Source organism: Stegodyphus dumicola, chromosome 8, assembly GCF_044657685.1.
Source record: "Stegodyphus dumicola isolate Sdum_Otavi_A_Nest chromosome 8, ASM4465768v1".
NCBI classification, from domain to species: Eukaryota; Metazoa; Arthropoda; class Arachnida; order Araneae; family Eresidae; genus Stegodyphus; species Stegodyphus dumicola.
The window spans coordinates 125,488,738-125,515,510 of NC_140775.1; the positions used below are offsets into that span (position 1 = coordinate 125,488,738).

A 26,773-nucleotide genomic window follows, 5' to 3' on the forward strand; every position below is an offset into this window, starting at 1 on the left:
CACGAAATAAATGTACCCATTAATGGATGCTTGTTTTGGCGGCGTTGGTGTTTTGACTTTCGAGGCAAAAGGTGTTTCGGAAGGGATAACCCTTTTTCAATGTCCATTTCGTCTGAGTCGTCTAAGAGTCCTGCAGTCATGCTTGCTATGGAACTTTGACTGGGAGTCCTGGGTTTTTGCTTATTTTTCTCTTTGATACCATCTCTATGTTTTTTCTGTTGGACATTCTGTTTTCCTTTGGGCCCAGTCACCGGTGTACTAGTTTCAACATCAGGTTTTTTCCCTGATTTTTGGTTTCTAGGATCTTCTGTCGTTGCTAGTTCTTTTTTTCTGTGCAGTAATTATGGTTTGCGTTGATATTGATCTGAATGATTTTGTTGCGGATGCATAAGATTTATTAGGTCTTTGCTGATTAGAGAGAACAAGTCTTTTGGCTTCTGCAAATGATATCTTTTGTGTAACTTTAATGTTCTGAATTTTTTTTTCTGTCTGCCATTTCGGTACAAGATCTTGAAAAACCTGGATGGTCGCCTTTACAGTTTATACACAAGGGAGCAGCAGAGCAGCCTTCACTAGCATGGCCTATGATGGAACATCAAGTGCATGTGAGGCTAACGTGATAAGAGGTCTTTCCATGTCCAAAGCGCTGACATTGAAAGCAATGTATTGGATTCAGTATATATGGCCTGACTGAACAGTTTAGGTATCCAGCTTTGATGTTTTTAGGCAGGTTAGGAGAACTAAAAGTAAGTATGACATGTTTAATGGGAATAAGTTGACCTTCTTTCCGCATTTTGATCCTACAAGCACCACACACGTTTTCATCTGCCAACGCTTTAACAAATTCCTCTTCAGTTACTGACAATAAGTCTATTTCAGAGATTACTCCTCGGGACGAATTTAGAGTGTTATGTGGCTTAACTACAATGTTTGGCTGTCCTAATTTAGTTAGTTTCAAAAGACTATTAGACTGCTTTCCAGACACAGTTTCTATCAAAAGGTCTCCAGATCGAAGTCTCTTAATATTTTTCAGTTATCCTACAGAAAACAAAAGATGTTTGTTTATTAGAAAGGGTGACATTTTTTTCAATTCTTCAGAGCTGGTTATAATTAAGGAACAAAGTACATCTGACGCAGTGCTTTCTATGTCGCTTCTTAAGTCTTTTAGTCACAGTCGGAGTATCGGGTACATTGTTGGAGCAGGAAGGTATCATAGCATTCATATTTAAATTGAGAAAGATTCGGGTCCGACCACCCCACCCACCATGGAGCATAACAAGGGGACGCAGATTCCTATGCCAAGGCTAGCCGGACCTATACACAATCTGAAGTCCCACAGTTGGCTTTCCCAAAAGCAGGTACTCCCAAGAGCTTGTCCCCAAGCCACTGACACAAGGACTAGTGACAAGCCAATTGACACCCGTGAGGATGACAAGGTGCCTCCCGTTTAACTGAAGCAGAGGCCAAAGCAGTGTGTTGGGGACAGCACCTCGCCCCTCAACTACCAGGACCCTCCTTTCCAGTGACATGGGTCTCCACGCACGGCAAACACGTGGGCAGTTTTCTCACCATTCGAAGAACTAGGGACAAGGCTGTTCCAGTTTCTTATGACGAGTCCAAACCTCGGAAGAGGAAACCACATAGGAGAAGGAAAATGAGAAAAGTTGCAGTTAAGAGGAGGGGAGGCAGAAAGGAGGAGAGATCACTGGGGTTCCAGGATTGTGACACCCGATCACCGAGATGGTAATCCCCTGAAGGATCTTCACCTGCTATGCTTTAGCTGGGCATGTTCAAATGGCCTTCACGCCTAGGGTGGCCTTACCAGGAGCTATGCTCCCGACGTACTTCGCCCGTTCTGCCCAGTGACACCACCCCCATCATGTTGAGGCAGCATAGCAGGACTTGGGGGGGGTAGTATCTCTTGTGTTATGTAACATGAAATTCGTCTAGAAAGTAAAGCTACATCGGAAAAATAAGATTACAGGGGCAAGGCATTTAATATTGAGGTAAATGGCTATTCTGGCAATGCATCGAGGTGACGATGGTTTTGGTGACTAATTTTCTCCACAAATTCAGTAAGAAATGACCAAAAGTTGACATACTTTATAAGTAAGGAGAGAGCATTAGTTCTCAGTTTACTTCAGGATTGCGTATAGACTATTGAGAGATCTCCATGTAAGCTTCGCTCTTTAGACGTCCTTTGCACTGCATTCTGTTTAACGTTCTTAGTAGTTTGAAGGGGGTAATTACAGATTGTATTCTGTCATATAGAGAAGAGCTGTACGAAAAGTTTTATGAAAAGTTCTGAACCTGTAAAATGCTTCTTTTGAGAAAAATTCTATCGAGCTATTGTCGGTTCTGTGTGCAGTCAATCCATTATCAACCTGTATGCACACAGCAATACCAATATTAATCCTACTGAAATTATTATGTGATTAAAATAATATAGAACAGTAACATAAAATGCTGTTTCTTGAATACCAACCTAGAGTAAACTTTATTTCATTTTTCTAGTTATTTCTGTAATTAAAATACAATAATTTTATTGTTTTGAGATTTTAAGCTATATTCTTCAGTCTATTTCTTTATGAAAATATGTCTTTTAAGACACCACAACTGGAAGAAAACCAAACACAGCCATCTGTATACACCAACAATAATCATAAATTAATATTTTAACCATTTGAATTTGTTCCTTTAAAATCTTTCCACTTATATAGCTTATGATACAAGTAGATGTATTTCATTTAAAAAGTCTATTAGTCACTTTTCCTTTTACAAACATGCAAGGGAAATAGAACATCACCTGCTAGAGAAAATCATGGACTTTAGTGTACTTGCATGAATTTTCCAACAAGATATTCTGTCAACAGCTCAGTGAATGCAAAATGAGGTCAAACAAGATTTTAGAAATATCTTCATATATTTTATTAGGAATTATAGTTTGTCTTACCTATATAATAATGAATTAAATATCAACAAAAATGACAAGAAGTGTAACAGGACAACCTCAAGCATGAATCCAAAGTCATAGACCAGTATATATGCTTTAAAAACATAAAACTGATGTTTAATAAGAGGACAAACTGAAACTTGACCAATTCTAATTTGATGCAAATGATTTTACTTGGGGTTTAGGCACTGCCATACAATAGCAAAATTGTAACCAAAGCACCTATGAGAAGCAACAGTTCCAGTTTCATATCAATAGGAAAATGATGCACTAACAGGGGTTCTCAACCAGACAGGAATCTCCGCAAGGAGATGTTTCAGGTGGGAATGCAGTCATCCTTTTATATACCTGTTAAGTACTTAGTTTTAGTTTATGAATATAAAAAAATATTTTAATGCAAGTTTTGGTATTTATCAACATTTTCTGTAGTTTTTCTTGTTTAATTTAAAATAAATGTACATGTATTTTTCGAATTTTTTAAAGGATGGAGAAAGTTTCGTGTTTTTAAAAGGATGATTGCCTAGCAATGGTAAAGAGGGTGCATGGAGCAGAAATGGTTGAAAACAGCTGTAGTATGACAATCAGAATTATATTTCAGGAATATAAATTAAGAACAAAATTCTATTACATTAAACCATATTATTGAATATTCATCTGATGACCCTTTATAACAAGCTTATAGCAATGGAAGTATTTTTCTCTAAGTCTGTTGAATTACTGGATACCTATTTTAAAATAATTTAGCTGACGACGAGTTTTAGAGTGTATGTATATAATCCCTAAATGTGAAATTAAGGCTTAGAAAACACATCATGTTCAAAATAAAAGTTCTGGTATTCATTTTCCAATTACATTATCCATTACAGATACCTTCCGGAAATGGGAAAAAAAATGCCTACAAAACTATTATTAGCAACTGTCCATCTCCAGTTCAACACAGTGCAATGCAATGATCACAAAATAATGAAAATTGCGGTAGTTGCAATTCCTTCACTGCAATTTTGAAGCAATTAATTTCTTATCCAGAATTTTTTGCCTAAATACATAATATCACAGATTCAGCAGTCTTTCCATTTTTCTTAGATGTTTCCTAAACTCAAAAATTCATTGAGAAGTATAAAATTCAAAGCTTCAAAAGTGATGATGGCAAATTCAACTCTGAAGAACAATGTAAAAAATAAAAGGATTTTTGAGCAATATATACATATAAGGTTTGATAAACAAGAACAAATATCAACTGCAAAGATTAATTTAGTTTACCAGTTAGCCTACTTAAAATATATTCAAAAGATATGCAATATTTACAATGATTATGATGATATAATGATAAACTCTTATTTCCTGTAATATGTTTTAACTCAAAATCTGGTTTCTGGGTCATGAAGCTTTTGTTATTCATTCACCAGTGATTCAAATTCAAATGACATTTTAAAACACATTTTTTTTTCAATCTGATTGAATTTACTTAAGACTGTTTGTTTATAACACACCAACTGAGATATCAGCTGAATATGCTACATTTTCCAATAATTTTGTTAAGATACATTTCAGTTAAAAGTATACTTTTAAAAACCTTGCTCATGTAGCAGTTAAATACTTAACTAATTGAAATTTAAATAAATTTAACTGAAATTATTATAATGAACATTTATAACATTTATACTGCAAAACAATACTTTGTTCCTTCATGACTTACCATGATTATGTAAGTTATCAAATTAGGAAGCATAGTCAATGGAAATCGCAGAATGTTAAACAAAGATAACGACACAAATGCTGTTGATGCATCAAGCACATTATTTTCATCCACGAGAACGTAACATGCAAAAGAAGCCAAGGCAACCTGAAAAATAAACATATCTGGTTTGTAAAAGCTACAAAATCATTCCTGCCAATTTTTTAATTTTAAAATTTACAACTAAAAACAGAACTCCTTTTATTAAAAAAAACTTATTATCAGTTCATTTTCAGAATTCAATCTGCCTATATTGCCAACAAAAATCAAGTATACAAGTTATTTCATGCATAAACCATCTTTTGAATAAGTTTTTCTTTCTTCATAAAATGAACGTATGTTAACAGTAAATCTGCATTAGTATTTGGCAAGGTTGACTCATTAACCTGAAAAGAAAATTCAGAGGGTATTAAAAGTTTGCATAAGGTAGCTTCAATATCTTCAGCCATCTCATCAATTTATTGTCACACTGCATCATTGCTTCATGAGACATTTTTTATAACACTGGATGTTGCTGGATGGCATAAAAATATTTCTAAAAGTTCCTTGATGTACAGCAGTATCATCTCTTTGCTGATGGTATGAGCTTTCTCAAATTTAGCAATAAATTTTGATATATTATTAAGAGGCTATCAAACCATCATCACATTTTTTTGATGAGGTTGCTAGTAAGCTTGAAACAGATTGTGCCTTCAGAAACTTGTCCTTGATGTTTGTGAAAAGTGACAAATTCTTATTTTATTTTGTAGGATGAATCTTTTAAAGCTGTTCTTGCAAATGTGACAGTTTCATTGCATTATTAGATAATGTTACAAAGTAAACACATGCTTAGTTGTGAGTTAAATGGTGAAAGAACAAATCTGAACTTTAACCCAGCGGAAGTCACACCAAGAAAAGTTACTAGAGTGGGCACGCAGAGTATCACATTCATCAATATTTAAAAAGCGATAAAAATAGTTTCACTTAGTTTTAAAGCTGTTTTTCTTGTTCTCGTGTATTATAAACATGTGAATAATAATTAGATTTCAAAAAATTAATTTCCAAAAAAATCTTAGATTTAAAATTAAGATAAATGAAAATAATAAAAAAATAAACATCATGCCTAAGTTTCACTGCATCTCTAATACACAATGCTTATTTCTTTACACTTTGAACAAAATACATTCATGTGTTTTTGGCACAGAATGTTTTCACATTTTAAACATTGCATTCACGTTCTTCTGTCCTTGGCACGAGGGAAATTTATCACATCTTTCATACTTAATTGTTTCGAATTTCATGTATTTGTTTTAATTCTTCGTTGAAATTTCTGCTTTTGTTTTGCATGCAGTATGTCACTTTCTTGGTAAAGTATTAATCTCTGATCTTTGTTCAATTTTTTTTTTCATTAATTGTAATGTTAAGTCCTTAAAAAACAGACTTCTGTTTCTGAATGGTGGATCAGCAGTTGAATGTAATATAATTCAAGCATTTTTTACAGCAACATTCAGTGCAGGAAAGAAAATTACCATTGGCCACTTTCTTGTTATTCTGGCAATTGAATAATTGGCTGACATTTCATCCCCCCATATCAACTGCTCCTTTAGTCATATTATAAAAACATATAATTCCTGACGTTTTATTTTCTCCAATAGCATCATCTATAGTATGATCATTATATAATGTTGAAAGCATAAAAACAGTTTTTCCTTTTTTAGGAACATTAGAAATTAATGTTTTATCTTTTTCGATACCAAAACAGTATAGAAAATATTCCTAGCTTCATCTTCAGTTTCCAAAAGGCAATCTTCATCTCTTTCAAATATTTCTAATAAATCTCACAGGCGTTGCATCTCCAATTCATAGGGAGTCATTCTTTTTACCATAATGCAGCTAGAAATTTTAAGAATTTAATGTCAAGTACTTTAAATTCACTTGCGAGTAGAAATATTTGCTGTTACACTCTGGAAATAAATTTCTGAACTAAATATTCAGTCAGAAAAACACTTGCGCGGACAGGCGCATGGGGTGTGTCATACGCCAGATTCAACAAAATACCGGTAAATCTTTTTCTGAAACACACAGGCAAAGAAAAAGCGGTTCTGAAAGTCAACCACAACTAGAAACTCTGCTATTGAATGCAGCACAGAATTTCAGTTTCGCAAGTTAGGAATATTCCACTTTATGTAGGAGTGGGGTACGATACACCCCACGTGCTTTCCCACAGGTTAAGTATGTGGAACTGTATTAAAAACACTTCTTTTTACTAAGTGACATCATTGGTGGCAGTAAAATATGATGAAGGGAAGATAACCATTTCTCAAAATTAATAATTCATGATCACAATATAGAACTATTAAGCGCACTTACCCAGCTGACTGGCTAAAAAACAATGAAAGTAAATTGAAACTGAAGGGGAAAAATAGAAATAAAGTGACCAAAAAGTAACACAAGAAACCCGGGTCAAACCAAACTTCATACTGAAAGGACACTCAATGCATGTGCTACGATTAATCACATGCAAAAACAGTTGACACATGTGCTGTGCTGTTTAGGATTGGAGAAGATGGTCCTGCAAACAAGACAGTTTCATCACCTCATTAGATTGTACTTTGTTACAAAGTAAACATGTGGGTAGCTGCGAGTTCAAGAGCAATTGAAAAAAACCTTAACTTCAGATACATGGAAATGTATTAAAAATATTTCTTTTTATTGACTGATATCATTCGAAAGAGCAAAACATGGCGAAGGAAACAAGTTGTAGAGTTTTTCAAAGTCATCCCACCTAGAATATAAATTCATCTCCCCACCCTTAAGAGTTGCATGAGGGAAGCCAATGCTAGTGCCTTTTATTGCCAGTACAAATAGATAATCAACATAGATGGTAAAAATTAATATATATAAAGATTTTCTACAGTCTTTTATATGGACTAAGATGGTCTTAGCTATTAAATTTTTACCATCTTTAAAATAATCTTTGAGAGTATTAAAAATAGATTCAACTTTAGTATCTGCAATCAAGTTTCTTGCATAAAGCATCTCTTGATTAATTCTTTCTTACTTCATAAAACAAACCCATGCTAACAGTAAAGCCTCATTAGTACTTAACAAGGCTGAGTTATCAACCTTGAGAGATGCATAATGATTCACAATCATCATGCATCTACAATCATTATCATCAATCATTATTTATGCATTAATGATTCACAATCACAATAAAGAACTAATAAGCCCACTTACCTCGCCGGCTGGCCAAATAAACAACAAAAGTAAACTGTTGTGCTATCTGAAGATACTGAAGCTACCTTATGCAAACTTTTAATACCCACCGAATCTTCTTTTCAGGTTAATGAGATCGATTTAAGAAATTTTTACCATCTTAGATTATAGATAGCGGTCTTCATATCCAATGGTTATATATATTCTTACCATCTTAGTCCATAATTAATAGATTTTTTACAGATAATCCACTTATGAAATTTTTGGAAAGTTTTAAAATTAAGTTAGAATGCCAAAGCATGCTTATCACTCCTCTACCACTCAAAATATGCCCACCATCCATGTTGAAAATGAATGAGTTAAACCACATGCAGAAAACTTCCCTTTGCTGTGAATAAAATTTAAAGATAAAAATCTCTCATATTTGCGAAAATTAACAACTCAAAGTTTCCTGAGCTAGCTTATGAGGCAAAATAAGAGTAAAGATACAGTATAAAGCATGATGAAGCTACATATATTCCTTGCTCAGCTCATAGTTAAAATTTAGTATGCAAAAATGCCGTTTCTACAAATTCAAGTGTGTTAATATTTTTTAGAACTGTACACAGGATTTGTAACTTTTTTGTACCTTCAACATGAAGCTGGAATACATTATGTCCATTTTAAAAATGGCATTAAAAGGTCACACAGATACACAATGGGCATCAAGAGCAAATGCTGTTAAAGAATTAGATCTACAAGTATCCAAAGTATATCGGTTATTAAGAGATATGGCATTAAATAATAAATCTTTGCCATGGGCTAAAAATGACAGCATTCTGAAACAAATTAATTTAAAATTTTTATATTTGTTACCTGCAAAGAATTTAATATTACAAGAAATTGAAAAAGTAAATAAAGCCTTGTAGTCCAAAACTACAACTACACTCTCAGACACAAACACACACACACACACAAAAAAAAAAAAAAAAAAAAAAAACCAAGGAGTTAACTGAATGGGATGAAAATTGGTAGAAGTGATGTACATGTACAGAAAAAAAATGATTACAGTTTCAGAAAAATTGGATAATTTATTGAAGTGACAGAGCTTCACAAAGTGAAAAAGTCAGTAACGCGTTTGTCCATCTCTGGCCCTTATGCAAGCAGTTATTCAGCTTGGCATCGATTGATAGAGGTTACGGATGTCCTCCTGAGGGATATCATGTCAAATTCTTTCTAACTGGCACATTAGATCGTCAACATCCCAAGCTGGTTGGAGGGCCCTGCCCATAATGCTCCACATGTGCTCAATAGGAAAGAGATCGGGTGACCTTGTTGGCCAAGGTAATATTCGGCAAGCACTAAGGCAAGCAGTAGAAACATGTGCAGTGTGGGGGCGGGCATTATCTTGCTGAAATGTAAGCCCATGGTGGCATAGCATGAAGGGCAACACAACAGGCCTTAGAACTTCGTCAACGTAGCGCTGTGCTGTAAGGTTGTGACGAATGACAACCAAAGAGGTCCTACTATGGAATGAAATAGCACCCCAGACTATCACTCCTGGTTGTCAGCCTGTCTACCGGAAGACAGTCGAGTTGGTATCATCATACCACTGTCCGGGGCATTTCTAGACTCATCATTGAAGACTATTCTACTCCAGTCAGTTACATTCCAGTGCAAATAAGCCTGTTACCACTGCAAATGGGCTTGACGTTGTACAGATGTCAATGGTAGTCGGCACAGGGATCGGCGTGACCTCAGCACCCTTTCTCTGACCCGTCTTTGAATGGTCCTTGTGGTCACTGAAGCACTAGTTGCACTTACAATCGATGATAATGATGCATCTGGGTCTGTAAGTGCCGCTCTGATGATTGCTCGGTCTTCATGTTCTGTAGTTTCTCTAGGCCTACCGCTTCCTTCTTGATGCTGTGTGCAGCCATGGTTCACACATTCCTGACAACATCGTCTAATAGTAGCATCACTCCTGCTCAAATGTCGAGCTATTCGCCGATCAAACCAACCAGCTTCTTCGAGCCCAACTACACGACCTCTCTTAAATTCTGACATCTGCGCATATTGTTCGCACACCTGTATGCGAGGCATAGTTACTGTCTACCAGAGTACACGAAATGAAATTCGTGAAGAATTTATGACCTGGAATCGTTATTTCTTCTCTTAAATATCCTGCCAGTTGTGCAGATCAGATGTGCTGTAGAAACAACCGTTCATTCATTGGCAGCCAAAATGTAAAATTTTGCATTTTCTGTCGAAACTTGTATGCATATCAATTTGTGTCCAATTTGATTTACATCTTCTCGGTCCATCGTTATGCGCCTTTTTTTTTTTTTTTTTTTTGTCTGTCCAAGAGTGTATTTATAAAGCCACATGCTTAATAGAGGGCCTATGTGTTTCATTACAAGAAATTAGAGAAAATATTTTTCAATCCATTTTTCAAAAAAGGTGAGACTTCAGCTTTTGGGATGAATGTATCATCAGAATATAATAGAAACAAAAGCAAAAGGTTAATAAATCAAATTGTGAAGATTCGATAGGTACGAACTGCAGTTTTTTAGAAAAATATATTTTTAAAAAGATTAAAGAAGTGTTAGATATTTTGATTTCATAATTGAAATGGTGATACAAAAATTTTAATGAAATATCTTCCCATTTTCACTGTTTAATCAGTGAACAATTAATGTCATTTATGATGAAGTCTAGCATTAGGAATGGAGACGAATAAATAAGCAGAGATTCATCTGGATTAAGATATATTGAAATACAAAATCATTATAGGCGCAGTAAATGTTGCATGGTAAGCATGGTAAAGTAAACAAGTGACAACAACTGAAAACATTGCCAAAAACTAGAAATAAAAATCGTGTTGCCACACATGTTGCAAAATACAAATGGGAAATATAATCATAAATTAAATGTTATTTGCAACAATTTAAGCAATTCAAAGTCAGCAGCTTGTAACTTAAATATCCCAATTATATGAATGCTGAAGAAATTCAGTCCTATATCCAATTTTAAAAACCAAGCTATTTCAATATCTAATTTTATAAACCACGCTATTTCAATATCTAATTTTATAAACCACGCTATTTCAATAATTTCAGACACTAAAGCAGCTACACACAGTCTATATAGTCTTTTTAAAATAGTTCATGAAAGTAAATTAATTCAGTTGTATCCAAATTTGAAGCAACATTACGAATATTTTTAATATTGCCAGTTACTGTAACTAGTGGTGAAAGAAATTTTAGCAAACTTAAAATAATAAAGAATTATATGAGATATTCACAGAGACAAGAAAGACTTTCAAACATGGCCATACTCTTTTACAAAACATGAATTAAGTCACCAAAAAATTTTGAAAAATTACTGATGATTTTGCTTCTTTAAAAGCAAGAAAATTGAAATTATAAATATGCTTGAAAAATTTATACCATAAATGTTTTTAAGCACATACATTACCACTTTATACTACTTCAAATATTATTTGTCAAAGCCCAGTTTTAATGCTTTTTACTTCAAAATTGCAAATAATTAGATATATAAAGCTATGCTTAAATTGATTAAATATTGCTGTACGAGTCACGGTATTATGACCTGAAATAGTTATTTTTTATGAGCATAACTGATATACTTAATTTGTAATATATATATGAGATATGCTTAATTTGTAATATATACACACACACACATATAATATATATATATACAATGTGTATGTATGTGTATATATATGAATGCATGTGTATATGCATAATGCTAGTTTTAATACATTATTTAGTATCCTTTATTCATTCTCCCCTCAAATAAATAATCTTGCATTGCACATAGAAGCCTGTATTTAAAGTGAAAACATATGTAAGCACAGCTCTGATGTGAAGGCAAGTTACAGATATATTTTATGCACAAGTATGTTATTACAATAAAACACAAAAAGAAAATATTAAAAAACTGGACATTTAATAATATCTTTAAAAAGATAAAAGTTCAGAAACACATGAAGAAATTTGATATGGAGATGTCACCAGGTTTAGATTTGAGGATATATAATATTAAAAGCACGTCTTACCAGAAATGGTGAACAGTTCCATGTCATGGCACTAACGGCATTCAGATATGCTATCTTTCGCAAATGCCTCAATTCACGTTCTCTAAATACATTAACTTTCTTCCTAAATGCTTCTTCCCAGGCATATAATTTCAGCACTTTAATACCTGAAAGAACTTCATTCACAAGTTTTACTCTTTCATCTTTAAACTTCATTTGCTTGACCTGGAAAATATTTTTAAAAACTAATTTATATAATACCTTAAATATTTTAGAGATATATAAACATCTCAAAGAATTCATAAAATGATTTACAAATACCACTAATGAAATGTTAGCAAAAGAAGATAAAGTATATCTATAAGTACTCAACTACAGAGTATATGAAAGTTAAATCTTAAAACTGCTGACCTGTTATTTGATATTATAGAAACAAACGGTAAACATATGAAAAAAATTGGGCAAAACATTCAAATTAATCTTTCTTTATGATTATTTTCTTCTAATAAACTTTTCTCCAACTAGGAAAAAAAATTCCATATTTAACAGTAAGTAATTTCCTTTTAGAAAGGCTAAGATAATAACTGAACACAAAATGTGAGAAATCCTGTCTTTTTCATACATGATATGTTTAATTATTAAACATTATCAAAGCATTTGGTCATCATAAGATTTTAGAGAAAATGCTTTATTCTGCCATTAATAACTACTCAGCTTATATTCTGCTTAATTTTGCCTTAATTATTTCATTCAACCAACCAACCATCTTCTGCTTGTACAATAATTGCTCTGCATTGAGAAGTATGTTATCAACAATTAAGAAAATTTTTAGAGAAATGAATCATTGTTAAAAATGCAGAACTACTTTACATGTAAAAGAAAGCAGACCTTATCTTTCTAGCCATTTCTAAGTTACAAGATGAAGACTAAGATGTTATTAGGGAAACTGACTATTCCAATCATAGCTAAATAAACTGATCTTTAACAATCCCACGCAAAATGAAAGAAACTTAATTATGCTAAAAGAATTTTAATAATATTGCTGCAATGTTAGTACAGCCAAAGTGTGCAAAAAATCCATCTCTATGATTTATGGCAAAATAATGAATGAATTAAGTCCCAATTACAAAAATCATCTCCGTATGATTTAAAAGCTCCTAGCAAATGCTCATTAAGCAGTTTATGAACTCATACACTAACTTAAGAACTGAAGATGATTGACAGTATGATTCAATACTCCAAACAATAAGTTTTCATATGTCTGCAATCTAGGAAGGATTTATGTCATTTCAACCAAAACAGCACTTTGTATTCCATGGTCATAATGTGTGATCTGCAAGCAACAGAATTCAAACTGTACAATCTTCTTGCAGGTAAGATGGTAGTACAGTAGATTCTTGATTAGGGCTAAACAGTGGCCACACAGTATAGTAATAATTCTCAACATTCTTAAATCAATCTGTGTACAAATCCCAGTGAATGGGCTGGCTACATGGCAGTTTTCTTGGTTTTCTCCATGTTTGAATATATGAACCAATTTCCCTTAAAAAGTCATCCACAAAGGCATTCCTCATGACAGGCAGATAGCCCTCGAATTGTTTTACTTTAATCAATTAACCAGCCTGATTAAAAAAATGTAAATGCCACCCATCATGTCCATGGTTAATCCAACATCAGTTATAAACACACAGGAAGGAGAAATAACCCATACTATAATTGACAGAAAACATAAGTTCATACGGTAATGCAAATAAAACTAACATTCAAACCAAGAACACACTTCACAAAGAACAGTGTTTTTGTTTATATTACTCTTGTATTGATACAAAGCAATGGGAAACGGAAGATTAATGGTTGTGTGCTTAATTTATTTTTATGATTTAACAATGTTTTTATATTCCAGGTTATGCACAATTGATGTACTGTGTGGATGAAAAATATTCCTAAATATTGTGACACCATCTGCTATCATCACTATTACCCTATTTGTTTTATACCCCTTTACATATTTCCCACAGAAATGTTGCTTCATTTTTTACAGTTTGGGATAGTAATTTTTTCATTGCTCTGCAGTAAACAAATTTAACTTTTTTAAAGAAAAGAGCCAGTTAACCAAGCAAGCATACACATTCCAAACTCAGCAATGATAAAAACAACTAAGAAAGAATAAGATTTCTAATATTTCTTGCTGAAGTTCTGTTCCATTCAGAAAGTTTGTAAAGCCTGCTTGAACACTTTTTTCCTAATTAGTTTAACCATTCCAGTACAATTTTTCCAACTAGAATGACATCTTGTGATAAGCTCATAATGGAACTCTGTCTCATCTCATTGTGCAATATCTTATCTGTGAACTGCATCACTGAACAAGTTACTGAAAATATTACAAGATATTTTCCTCTTATTTACTCACCTACATCATATCTTTCTAGAAATCCATAGCTTACAAGGCCTGAATATTTTCTGAAAATGTACTGTGCCTGCGTGCATAAACAGTGCTTTAAATTTTTGTTTTATATGTTTTAGAGTTTTGTCTCATGCTTATAGTACATTCTTTTGTAAATAAAAGGGGGGCTAACTAATCTGCTTTAATGTCTCAATTAAACCATTATACTTATAAAAGATAACATTAATATACCTATTTGGTGTTTTAAGTTAATAGCTCACAATATCCATCAATGAGTTAAATTAATATCTGAAAAATGTCAATGAATAGTTGCAAGACATTAATGCAATGCTAGGTATATGCATAAAAATTATCTCTATTAATAAAAGCATTCAGCATCTGGGTCAAAGGTGGCAAATAATGTCAAAAATTAGTTATCAAATATTCCCCCCCCCAACCCATAAAAACAAAACTAATACAGGACAACAACACAAAATGTTTAATTTGAGATTACTAAAACATCAACAAAAGTAATTTAAAATTACATAAATCATGTGTCATATAGGAAAGAGGATACAGATGAAGCCAAAATTGATATAAGAAAAACATTTGATTAATCAATATTCAATTTATTGTTATATTCAGTTATAGTTAATAGGATAAAATTTAATTTATAGATAATATTAATTTTGAAGTCTTCTTTTTGACATTCAGTTTAACTTATTAACATTTAAGTAGTATGAAGTTCTACTGTAAACTGGAAAATGGCATTTAACATTTCTTGTTTGCGATTTCAACCTATTTTTCCATATTAAAAATGCAAGGTGTTTTATATAAATTATCATTGCCAGCAGATAATAAAGCAATAACATTTGTTTTTAGTATTATGCTAAAACCTGAACCTCATTCTCTAAGTTAAAAAGAAAAAAAAATGTTACCTGTTTCTTCTTAACTTCAGATGCAATAAATGCATTCAATGGCATTAAAACAACCATCACAAGGAGTCCAGCTAAAGCAGAAGGTCCCAAAACATTCCATAACAAAGCAAGAGAGACTATAATTTGTAATGGAGCAGACCATACCATATTTAGATATGGCATGAGATCCATGAAGCGTTGTGAATCTACTGACATCAAATTCACTATTTCACCAATAGTTGATTCTTTTTTTGCAGATGAAGATAAAATTAGTGACTGAAAATAAAGGGAATAGCATTACAATTAAAATTTAAGTAAAGTTCTTTTGCAATTCTTATCTAGAACTGAAATACATTTCTGCACATAGAAATTAAGCACTTTTAATGACCATCAATGAAAAAAATTAAGGATTTATCAAGCAAATATGAAGTAAATAAAGCAATAACCTACACCTGAACTTCACTTTTGTAACTTGTAAGAATAAAATAAATCTAAGTCGGATGAATTATTATTAAACACAATCTAATACTTAATTACAAAACAAACTCAAAAATAAAATTTTTTTTCAAGTAATTAGCATTAAATTATGAAATTTCTTGAAGCAGTTATATTTTACACTTATAACAGTCCCACATATTTTAAGGATGATTAGTGGCTTTTTATTTAAATTTTACAGAACAGACATGAATGCCTGTCATTGGTATGGTTAGTAAGTTTTGAAAGTTAGCGGCACTTTGTCTGACCCAGTTAGTAACATAGCTTCATGTAGATTTGCTGGAGTTGTTAACGAAGTTTAATATAAAGTTCCAATTAGCCACAAAAGCACCAGAGATGATAGGTTGCTTTTGTATTATTTTAAGTCTCATTAAGTGTAAGAATAAAGTTTTATGTAAATGTTTAAGGAAAGGTGATAACATATAAGGATGAGCAGTCAGTTTCAAATAATTAAATTACTTACTTAGATAACCTTATTATTAATAGATTTACATCATTACAATTTTTTTATTCCTAAAAAGTATGCATTAAAAAGCACTAAGAGCATTTTACAGCAGTTATTACAATATTGATTTTAAAATATCTTTTTTCCTACGTCAGTCAGTAGTGATACTTGCCATGAGACTTTGGGCAGCCCAATAAAATTTAGCATTGGTAAAGTTGTCAGAATTAAAAGTCATAAAATCAAGTACAGTGCAAGTTCTCAAATGAAAAAAAGTCCATTGTTTCACCCGACAGACAAAGAGGACAGATATCATCATCAACTACACCAATTCTAAAATATTAGTATAATTAGACATTAAAAGTTATAAAACATTTATGTTTCGTAGGAACAACAAAACATTTATGTGCTTCTTAATTTGAAAATTTATATAGTGATAAAGTGGTGGAGAAATTTCATGGATTAGCCAAGGGCATCCAGTTACAAAATCGACAGCTAAAGCAGCTAGTGAATGCTTTAATGAAGTAATATGATTAAGTGAATATTTAGTGATGTTCCTAAGTTACATGAAGTTCCAGTAATTCAAGTAGATAACATCACGCCAGTGAGACAGTCATAGAATCCTCAGTTTCATCGATGTACAAAACACATCAATATCAAGCACTTTTTGATATAAGAGAAAGTTCCAGAAATACAGAGGAGCAAGTGGCTGACATAATGGCTAAACCTCCTTAAACCAAGACAATGGATTCTTTGTTATAAATGGGACTCTTGCGATTTTCTCTTCTAGTTTACTGTTATAATTGTTCCTTTTTTTTATTAAAAAGTATGTTAAAGAAAAGAAAGGAAATATTAATATATAGTTTAGTAATAAGTTCTGACAACAGTGGATGTTGCTGTCATTAGGACGTTGCCTTTTCAGATGTTGTTGTTCAAAAGATGTAACTCTAATTAGTAATTCCAGTTATTTTTTTCTCTGCTATTTGTTTTCTGTTTTAGTTGTAGAAACACTTTTTTAGGGACAATCAGTATTACAATCGCAAGAAGAGAGGTAGGCAATTACGAACATCCATATCTTTTTAGGATTCAGAACCAACATACGGCTACTACTCTGCAACCACCACACAGAATGAGGCAGAAATCGTAATGAAAATAGAAAAATTCAATTAATAGAATTTTAAGTGTATTAATTTTAAGTGATTTGTATGTTTAGCCATATACCATAAAGAGTTTTGGTTTATAGACCAGTTTTGCACTTAAAATTAATACACTTTTATATAAAATTAATACACACAATTTCTGCCAACAGAAGGTGCTACCTTCTTTTTCATTTTACTCCTTTTGAGTAAAAATACAACTCAAGCTTTCCCCTCACTACAGACTTCTTTGCTCCTCATGAAGAGGCACCTGCATCTGGTTTCCCTCGAAACTGATACAGTCTTGATTAATATTTACATTGTTTACTTGATTAATATTTACATTTGATTAATATAATTTAATATAATTTACATTTGTAATTATATTATATAAAATATAATTTATTATATAATATAATATAATTTACATTTAATATAATTTACATTTGATTAATTTTACAACTTGATTAATATTTACATTGATTAATATTTACACCTGCATCTGGTTTCCCTCGAAACTGATACAGTCTTGACATTACAAGGTTGTTGCTTTCCTTAATTTTATGATTAACGAATGATTACATAAGATTACAGTCATTACAGTTTGAGATAAAATAAAAACCATGGAAAGAACTCTTTACAGCTGATAAATTATTAAGATAATTTACTGATAAAAAATCTAATTTCTTCGAAAGAGGCATAAAGGCCCGTGTTAGAATGATTGCAGAAAGTATACTAAAATCTAAAAGTGAAATGGAAATTTTTCAGTTACAAACAAAAAGAGATAGATACAGGAACTGCTAGTTTTAAGAAAATTAATTAAAAATTGATGGCGAGATATGAAATCTGTCTTTCCAGAACAGGCAAAATAGCATAGGAACTTCAGAGAACTATTGGAAGCAAACAGATAAGTATTAAAAAGCAGCAGTAACAAAAATCCCTTTGCACCTAGAAGTTTATGAAAAGATATGTTAAACAGAATTTATTATAGTTATATAAAAGTAGCAAAATTCAAAACTAAACAAAGAGAAATATTATATTGGCCAGAAATGTCAAAAGAAATTGAAGTTTTAGTTCTTAATTGTCTGGTATGGTTAAATTTCAAAAAAGGTAATAAAGAACTAATAATAACTAAAATACCTAATGGTCCATGGGAAGGACTGGGAATGGATTTCTTTCACTTTCAAGGCAGAGATTATCTAATGGTTATATACTACATCATCAAATATATTGAAATTAGATACTCAGAAGATTTATCAAGTATAACACTAATATAATAATTGAAATCATTTTTTCACAAGACACGAGATCCTCAAAATAATACAGTCAAACAAGGGTCTACAATAGATCTGCAAGAAATTTAAAGAATATGCAAGGAAATGAAATTTTGAAACCAGAACTTCAAAGTCCAAACTACTCCAAAGCAAATGGAATGGTTGAAAGAGATATTTAAAAAAGAAAAAGGTATACTTTACAAAAAAATCCATTTTTTATTTTTCTGAAATCTTGAAACTCTTCTACTTCAGGTGAAATTAAGTCACCTTCTTAATGATTTTTTCGAAGAAAAGTGAAATTACTGTAGTCAACAAAAGATAATTTCTTCCAAACTAATCAACATGAAGAAAAAAGCAACAATTTCCTCCAAACTAATCAACATGAAGAAAAATGCAACAATCACTGAAGACGCAAGCATTATGAAAAAGTTATTATGATAGAAATGCAAGATCATTAAAATCCCTGAAGAAGATTATGTGAAAATCAGTGAGGAAGAGAAAAAATAAAAGAGAGTGGACAATCACAGAAGAAGCAGAAAAACCACATTCCTATAGAATTGTAATAAAAGATGGAAGAATTGCAGAAAAGAACACAACAGACATTGTAAGAGAAATTAATCCAAAAGTTTTAAAGGAAAAATGATTATAAATGTCAAAGCAGAAAAGCTGAAGTATGATAAAAATGAATCTGAGATTAGTACAAATTCCGATGTCACGAATTAGTACGAATACTCCAAATGTACAGATGCCCATAAATTTTCTTGCATATAGCAAAAATATTATGTCAACAAATTCTGAAAGAAATGTTATGACATCAAGTTCTGTAAATTGGCAATATTATGTTACTCAATTTCGTTAGACTATTAAAAGAACCTTTTTATTTAAGAGTAAATATAATAATATTCTTTTTTATTATTTAAAACACAAAGAATTCCCTATGTATCACAAAGTATCACATGACACTTACAGAAGTAAGTATACTAAATAATAAACAGTTAAAGGAAAAATTAAAAACAAAATTATGAAAAAAAATTTACAATGAACTGACAAAAACAGTCAAAGGCACGTCTGCCAAAAATAAACTGATAAAAACCTAGAGGCCAGTTAATATTTTTCAGTGCTAGTTTCAAGATCTTTCTTTCATTGTCATATTTGGAACATAGAAGTAGCCCATGTTCAAAATTTTTTTCGCCACCAATGTTGCAATTACAAAATATCTACAGACTCAACTTAAATTTGCTCAGATCACTTTTTAAAGTTTCCATTGCCAATAAGGAATTAGGTCATTTTATAATTTGTAAAAAAATAATGACATGACATTCTCATTTTAATGGAAGGCTTTCACACTTAAGTTCCCTTTATTTGAACCAATGTATTCTTGATTCTGTGACTCCATAATACTATCATTCATGACTTTCTTATAATAGGATTTAGGTTATTGACAAGGATGTCAATTTAGCACTTGGTGGCAGTCTTTGCAAGAAAATCAGACCGTTCATTCTCAACACGTCCATGAATAAATAAATTCAAAAGCAACTGAAGTTTTTTTATCTTTTAGGTTTTTAAGTTGTCTTTGAATCTCAATGATTATGTTACTAGAAGAAGAAATACATTTTAGAGTCCAAAGAGGAAAGGGAATCCGTACAAATGAGATAGTCTGAAACCACTATTTTGTTCAGTGATGCATTTGATCGTGAAATTTGAACACAAATGTTCAGCTATGAAAATCGTGGATTCATCTCGAATTCTAAATTGGAAGTGCTTGGAATTCTAGACCATTTCTGAAGATAGCAAATGCGAAACCAACTTTGCCATCAATTTTAGTGTCATCAGTACAACAAGTTACAGGGAAATCATCTGCAATTTCACTGCAAAATTAAATACTATTAATAGCATTTCTTTCTGAGGGATGAGGAAGCTCAGATGGAGGCAAAACACAATCATAACAAGAGACAAAAGAAACAGAGAGATTTACCTAAAGACAATATTATGAAGAATCTTAATGTTGATTAGAAGAAAACTACCTTTCTTCAGACATGTTGGCATGTTTAAACATATTTTGTCAAATGATTTTTAGCCTTTGACAGAAAGACTTGCATAGGAACAGTGTGATATGAAATTTGTAAAAAAAGTATCATCATTAAGTGCAAGGTGTCTGAAATTTAACTATCACACTAATGATGTCACGAAAATTCTAATCAAACCATCATTTACTTGCAGTTCTGTTGCAAAAAGTCAGCTACAGAATATCACCAAATCATAAATACAGCTTTAGGTACTAATGTTATATCATATGACACTGTGAAGGATTGATACCAAAAGTTTAAAAACAAAGATTAATATTATAGGTATTCAAGAAGTAGAGCACTCTAGCTTTCCTACTGATGCAAAAACTCAAGAGCTTGTTTAAGGAGTTAGTGCCATGTCAATTAGTTGCCACACCCTCCATATAGCCCCAACAATGTTCCTTCAGAATTCTACGTTTTTTCAGGCCTGCAGCTACATCTTGCTGGGGCTATCTTCTATTCTGAGCAGGACATCCAAAATGCGGTTGATCTGTTTCTGACTCGCGGCCACTAAAGTTTCGGGGCCGAAGGCTTTGAAAAACAACCAAAAGGTTGGCAGAAAATCGTAGATTTTCGTGGTGATTATTACCCAAACTGAAGGTACTGCTTTCCTGTTCTTTTTTTCCCGACTTTCTTAAAATTGTTTTTTGGTGGAAAGATTTTGTTATAACCAGATAGATATGTTGAAATTAATACCATATGCATTGTGTGCAATTCGACTTAATCTGCGATTTAATTTATGACACTTCTCAGATAGGTAAGTTAAAGATGGCTTCTAAAAAAATTTACAGTCAAGTAAAACCCCAAGATATTTTACTTGACCACAGCCAATGAGATTCCATTAAGAAATAACTGAAATTGGTCATAACAAATGTTTCACTTTTCAATAACTCTGATTTTACCAGGATTACGATATAAAACTTTTTGACCAATCAGAAGGGAGGTTTAAAGTCTCTTGTGGGTGGGAAAAATTAGCAGGAATACCCACTACTTTTAAAGCAAATAAGATATAATTTGCAAAGGTTATAGCAATAAGCAAGATTTTTCAGCTTTGATAGAAAATCATTAATAATAATATTCTAAAACATAGGTCCAGAAACTGAGCTTTGAGGACAACCCCTTTCAAAGTGACAATTTGCAGAAGCCAAGCACATTTGCAGTTTTGTCATTCGATCATTTAAAAAGTCAGCAGCAAGCAAAAAAATATTTGCTGGAAGTTCCACTTTTTAAAAAAGATTGAGACCACCACATATTGCCAAAGGCAGCTCTTACACAAAGAAAAATCAAAATAGTGTGCAAATTCTTCTTTTTACCTCTTTGAACAACTTCCATCAAGTGTAAAACAGCATCTTCAGTACTCTTTTGATCTGTTCTTCAAAGCACTTACCTAGAGCACAAAGTAAGCTTATACATCTAAGGTTATCCAAATAAGGAATCCTAGACTCATTTCCTTTAGAAATAAGTATCACCTGAGCATGTTTCCAAACACGTGGAAAAATACCAACATGCAAACAAACATTAAAAAGTTTATAGAGAAGAGAAGGAAACCAAGAAATAGAAAGGTGAAAATTAGGTGAAACTGTTTAATAATCTCATCTGATATAGAATCAGGACCAAGTGATTTATTTGATTCCAACATAGAAATAACTGTAATAACTTTATCACAGGAAAAAGAAGACCAAGCAGCATGTGTAGCTCTGGATCAGAATGAAAGGCCTTCTGAAGCACAGTAGTCATTTTCTTTTCAAGAAAATTGGTTGTCTCTCTCATAAAAAGACGAACATCAGGTATTTCAATATTTTGCATGAAAACACCACATGTATAATTTTTCCTACACACTGTGAACATCTATGGTATGTATAATCTTTTACATTAGACATGCTATTATACTTACTAATGGTAAGTAATAATAGTAATCTTTTTATTTCTGTTAAAAAGAGAGAGATCATATATACAGCTGTAACTGTACCCACAGTATAAAATAGTAGCTGATAGAACATAATAAATGATATTTAACTAATATTGTGCAATCTTAATTTCTACTTATCAGTAGCTTATAAATATATATGCTTAGTAGTAGAATAGCCTTTGTATAGGATTTCTTAAGGTAAAAAGACTCATATTTACATGTCAGAAAATCACCAAAATATTCCTCATATAAAAAGATATAACAAAAGGATATACATCCACATGTGCATAAATAAAAATATGCATCTATGTTTTCAAAGTTAACTTAAATGCATACAAGCATGGAGGTAAAACTATTTTCCTTCATTTAATAAGAATAAACAGCTTGAGATCAAAGATCCTATATTAATGTATGTTGTTAATATTTTTTTTATTAATTGAGCAAGATTTAAATACCAGAATACAAAAACAATTCTTACTTTTTTATAAATTGCTGCAACAAGTGCAGTCCGAATTCTCATACCCAAGATGAACATACGATGAAAATAATTGCCTAAAAGAAGAGACTGCAATGTTCCAGTTAAGAACATACAAACAGCATATAAAATTCCAATCCAGAGAGGATCTGATGAAGTTACATAGGCAATCAATAATCTAAAGCAATGAAATTTTCATTAAAATTAAAAGTACAAAATTATATAATAAACAACAATAAACCACCTTTTAAAAAATATATAACTTCTACAGTCTAATAAATATTTCTTCTACACCATTTTTTTCCCCCTATATTTTCACAATACTATTAAACATGTATATCTCATACAGACAATTTATGAGAAAAGTTATTTAAATTATTGAAATTTATTTTCATGCTTTGTTATACAATTAAAAAAGTCTTTATTTAGGAGATCAATTTTATGAGAAAACAATATGTTACTTATTATATAGAATTAATAAATCTTTTCACTTCACCAATGAATTTCCTTAGTTTCCTTATAGAATTTTGAGAATAAATATACTTTGTAACTAAGAATTTTGGAGTAACAAGAATACAATATGTAAAACAAGAAGCATACCAAAACTTGCAGTCATGTTAAAATTTAATGATAGCTTCTTAATTATGTATAAAAGTTAATTACTATTCACAAAAATACAACTTACTTCAATAAAATGGGACTTACAAACTGCAATCCATCATAAAAAAGTTTATATATACTTCCAGCTAAAAAATATGCCCAAAATGTTTTGCAAAGAGCCCTGGTTATACTGATTTTTTTCTTTGATTGGTCTACATATCCATTTCGTACAATGAATTCAGCTTCTTCCTCTACTTTCATTTTCTCATTCGAATCTTGCGCAAATGGTATACTGCCATCTCTATTCAAACTTAAAACAGAAAATAAAGAAATTACACTTTAAAATTTTTAATGATGCCACTTGCATACCATATACACATTAAGTAACAAAAAATAATGCAAACATTTAAATACTGTCTTGAGTATATTTCTCTTTCATAAATGACCAGCCAAAGCAGTGAATCTGTTCCTTTTATATATATTTAAATGCATTTCATTATTAGTTTTCCAGTGATTTATACTGAGTTAAAAGAGAAAAATGAAATTTTCTGGGATGCATATAAAAATTGACTTATCACTATCTTAGCACTTATGCTATACATTTTTACATTCATTATACTATTTATATTTACAGTATTATTTACTTAAAAAAATACAAGACATAACATTTAGTGGAAGCATCCTTTTATTTGAAAAACGATTCAACACAAGCGTGAAATGGATAAAAAATTCAGCCTAATACAACTGGACAAACCTTTAGGGATGAGTGTTCCATATATGTAATTCCCTATAAATGAATGTCTCTCACAAAAAGACATCCCACGAATGCATCACTGGAGAATTACCTTAAGGGACTGGTGACTAAAATAGTACCAAAAATTATGATGTTAGAACTTAAGCTCTGCCCCCTAAAGTTAGGCTTAGCGAAGCAAAACCCACATCCTATGGAACGATTTCTTTAGACTTCCATCCATCCCGAGGGAACGTCTTAAATAAAGGTGTGCCATCTCAAAAGGGTTACTTGCTTAGTAATAAGCTTTATTCTCATTGCATTTGGATAATTGTTAAAATATCCTTAATACTTATAAATGTAATATGTTCTTTTCAATCACATATATGCATTAAATACCAAATCTGAGAAGTTTTGGATTACTTCATAACACATTTTTTCAGAAAATTTTGTTCAGAGCTTCAAGTAAAGTATCACTTTCAGTTCAACAGTTTAAAAAAAAAAAGTAATATATTGTTCTGATCAATATAAAAGTTATAAATACTAAAAGTGGAAATTTTTGGATTATATTTTGGTATAGTTTTTCATTAAAAACTGTTATGAACTTTGAGTAAAGTACCATTTCTAGTTGTTGATTAAAAACAGCTTCATGTAAAACACAACTTTTGATTTTTCAATTTTACCCAAAATCAAATCAACTCTTTATATGATTGCAGACACTTAAATTTGAAAAATGAAAATTTTTTGAAGTTTTATATAAGAGTTATCACAGATAAAAAAACTGTCATGCACATACTTATGGACAGATATCATTCTAAAAATATCAAAAACATGTTGTGGGGATCCTAATTCTTATTCACTGAAAACTCAGTATCACATTTTTGACAAAAAACATCCATCTTCCTTACCTATGTATATTGATTGGCTAGAGGTCCCCCCCCCCCAATGGCGGGCACTTGCCTATGTCGGCATCTGCCACTCCTAAGGCCAGATGTGGTGGTCTCTTTATTATGGAAGCACCTAATAGGTGGGCCACATTTGCCTCCTGTGAAGGGACAGACAATTACATCCATGCTTTCTCCAGGATTCAAACCTGGACCGGGTTGGCTAGAGGTAAAACACTGAATAATCTTGTTATAGCTATCAAAATGAACCGATTAACGAATCTAATTTTAAAAAAGGATATTAAGATTTAATTAAAATTATATTTCTGCACAATAATTAGATTTGTTAATTGTTGTTTTTTAGCTTCAGTACACATTACTAATTTTACATGATAAGTCATTTCATTTATACTTATGAATAATAATTTGATCTATAACAATATAAAAACACTGAAAATTAATGAAAAAAATATTAAAGAAACTACTTTTAACTTTTAGTTAATTTCTGAGGGCAAATATAATATGGAATTTTCGGCTGGCATGATTCTGATTGCGGGAAAATTTTAGTCATAATTGCAAAGCAAACATTCAATAACTTAATAGAATAATGGATAAAGACGAAGGATAAAGAATATCCTACGTCTTACAAAAGACTAAGAATGCAAAATCCTTATTTGAAGGACATGACAGAAAGAGCATTCATATTCAAACAAAACAAGCCCATAAGCATCAAAATTCCATTTCCTAAAAGCTGAATTAACTGCACATATTCAATTCTTCTCTTTCTTAATAGTAAATATTTCAGCATTTCTCTCATAACATCAGCCTTGAACACAGCTCTTTCTGAGAACTCAGTCACAGAATGTGAATGGAATCAGCCCACTCATATTCACTGCTTCTTTCTGACAATTCAATCAAAGAATTTGAAAAGAATTAAAGGTCCAATGCATGGTTATTGGTTCAATGGTCACTAACAACACATGGTGTCCTCAGATATGCTTATTGCCCCCATTCTCATAGAACTGGATTCATACCTGCCTTGTGTAGCCTCTGTTTACAACCTAAAGGAAACTGAGATTGAAGATAAAAGAAAAGTAACAAACTTTATGGAAGCATGTGTATCCTAATATCCTAAATATGGATGATTTTAAGGCACACCAATGTGAATTAGATTTTCTAGAGGGATTTCAAATTGAAAAAATCTTTCTATTCTAGTTAACGACTTTAATTCCAATCCATCCTTGCCTTCAGCCTTTAAGGAAATTATATTTTAGTTCTTGTTTCATCACTAGATGGCGCCAGTAGATTAACTCTTTTGCAGCCTTTCTTATCTTACTTAATCTAATCACTATATCCCATCTCGTTCATTTGCGCTTTGGCAGCTGAGGATGGTGGTTCAGTAAAACCATCGAAACTAGTCCTGTGAAAATTTGCAAATATAACACTGATTTTTGTTGTTTGAATTCTAAATTAATACTTATTCGGCATGCTATTTTATCTTAATTAAAGGAGGGAATTCTTTGGTTGAAAGGTC

General features: G+C 31.7%; 1 protein-coding gene across 4 annotated transcripts in view; it reads right to left on the reverse strand.

Annotated features, from left to right (window-relative positions):
• The window catches only part of LOC118185171 (multidrug resistance-associated protein 1-like), a 306,818-nt gene that overhangs the window by 109,444 nt on the left and 170,601 nt on the right, over positions 1-26,773 (reverse strand). For all 4 annotated transcript variants that reach the window (XM_085822378.1, XM_085822379.1, XM_085822377.1 and 1 more), the window contains exons 9-13: positions 23,711-23,935; positions 23,029-23,203; positions 15,250-15,504; positions 11,950-12,153; positions 4,650-4,796 (exon numbers count right to left, since the gene is read on the reverse strand). In XM_085822378.1, the coding sequence (XP_085678504.1) occupies positions 4,650-4,796; positions 11,950-12,153; positions 15,250-15,504; positions 23,029-23,203; positions 23,711-23,935 (1,006 nt within the window). The remainder of the gene's footprint in view (positions 1-4,649; positions 4,797-11,949; positions 12,154-15,249; positions 15,505-23,028; positions 23,204-23,710; positions 23,936-26,773) is intronic.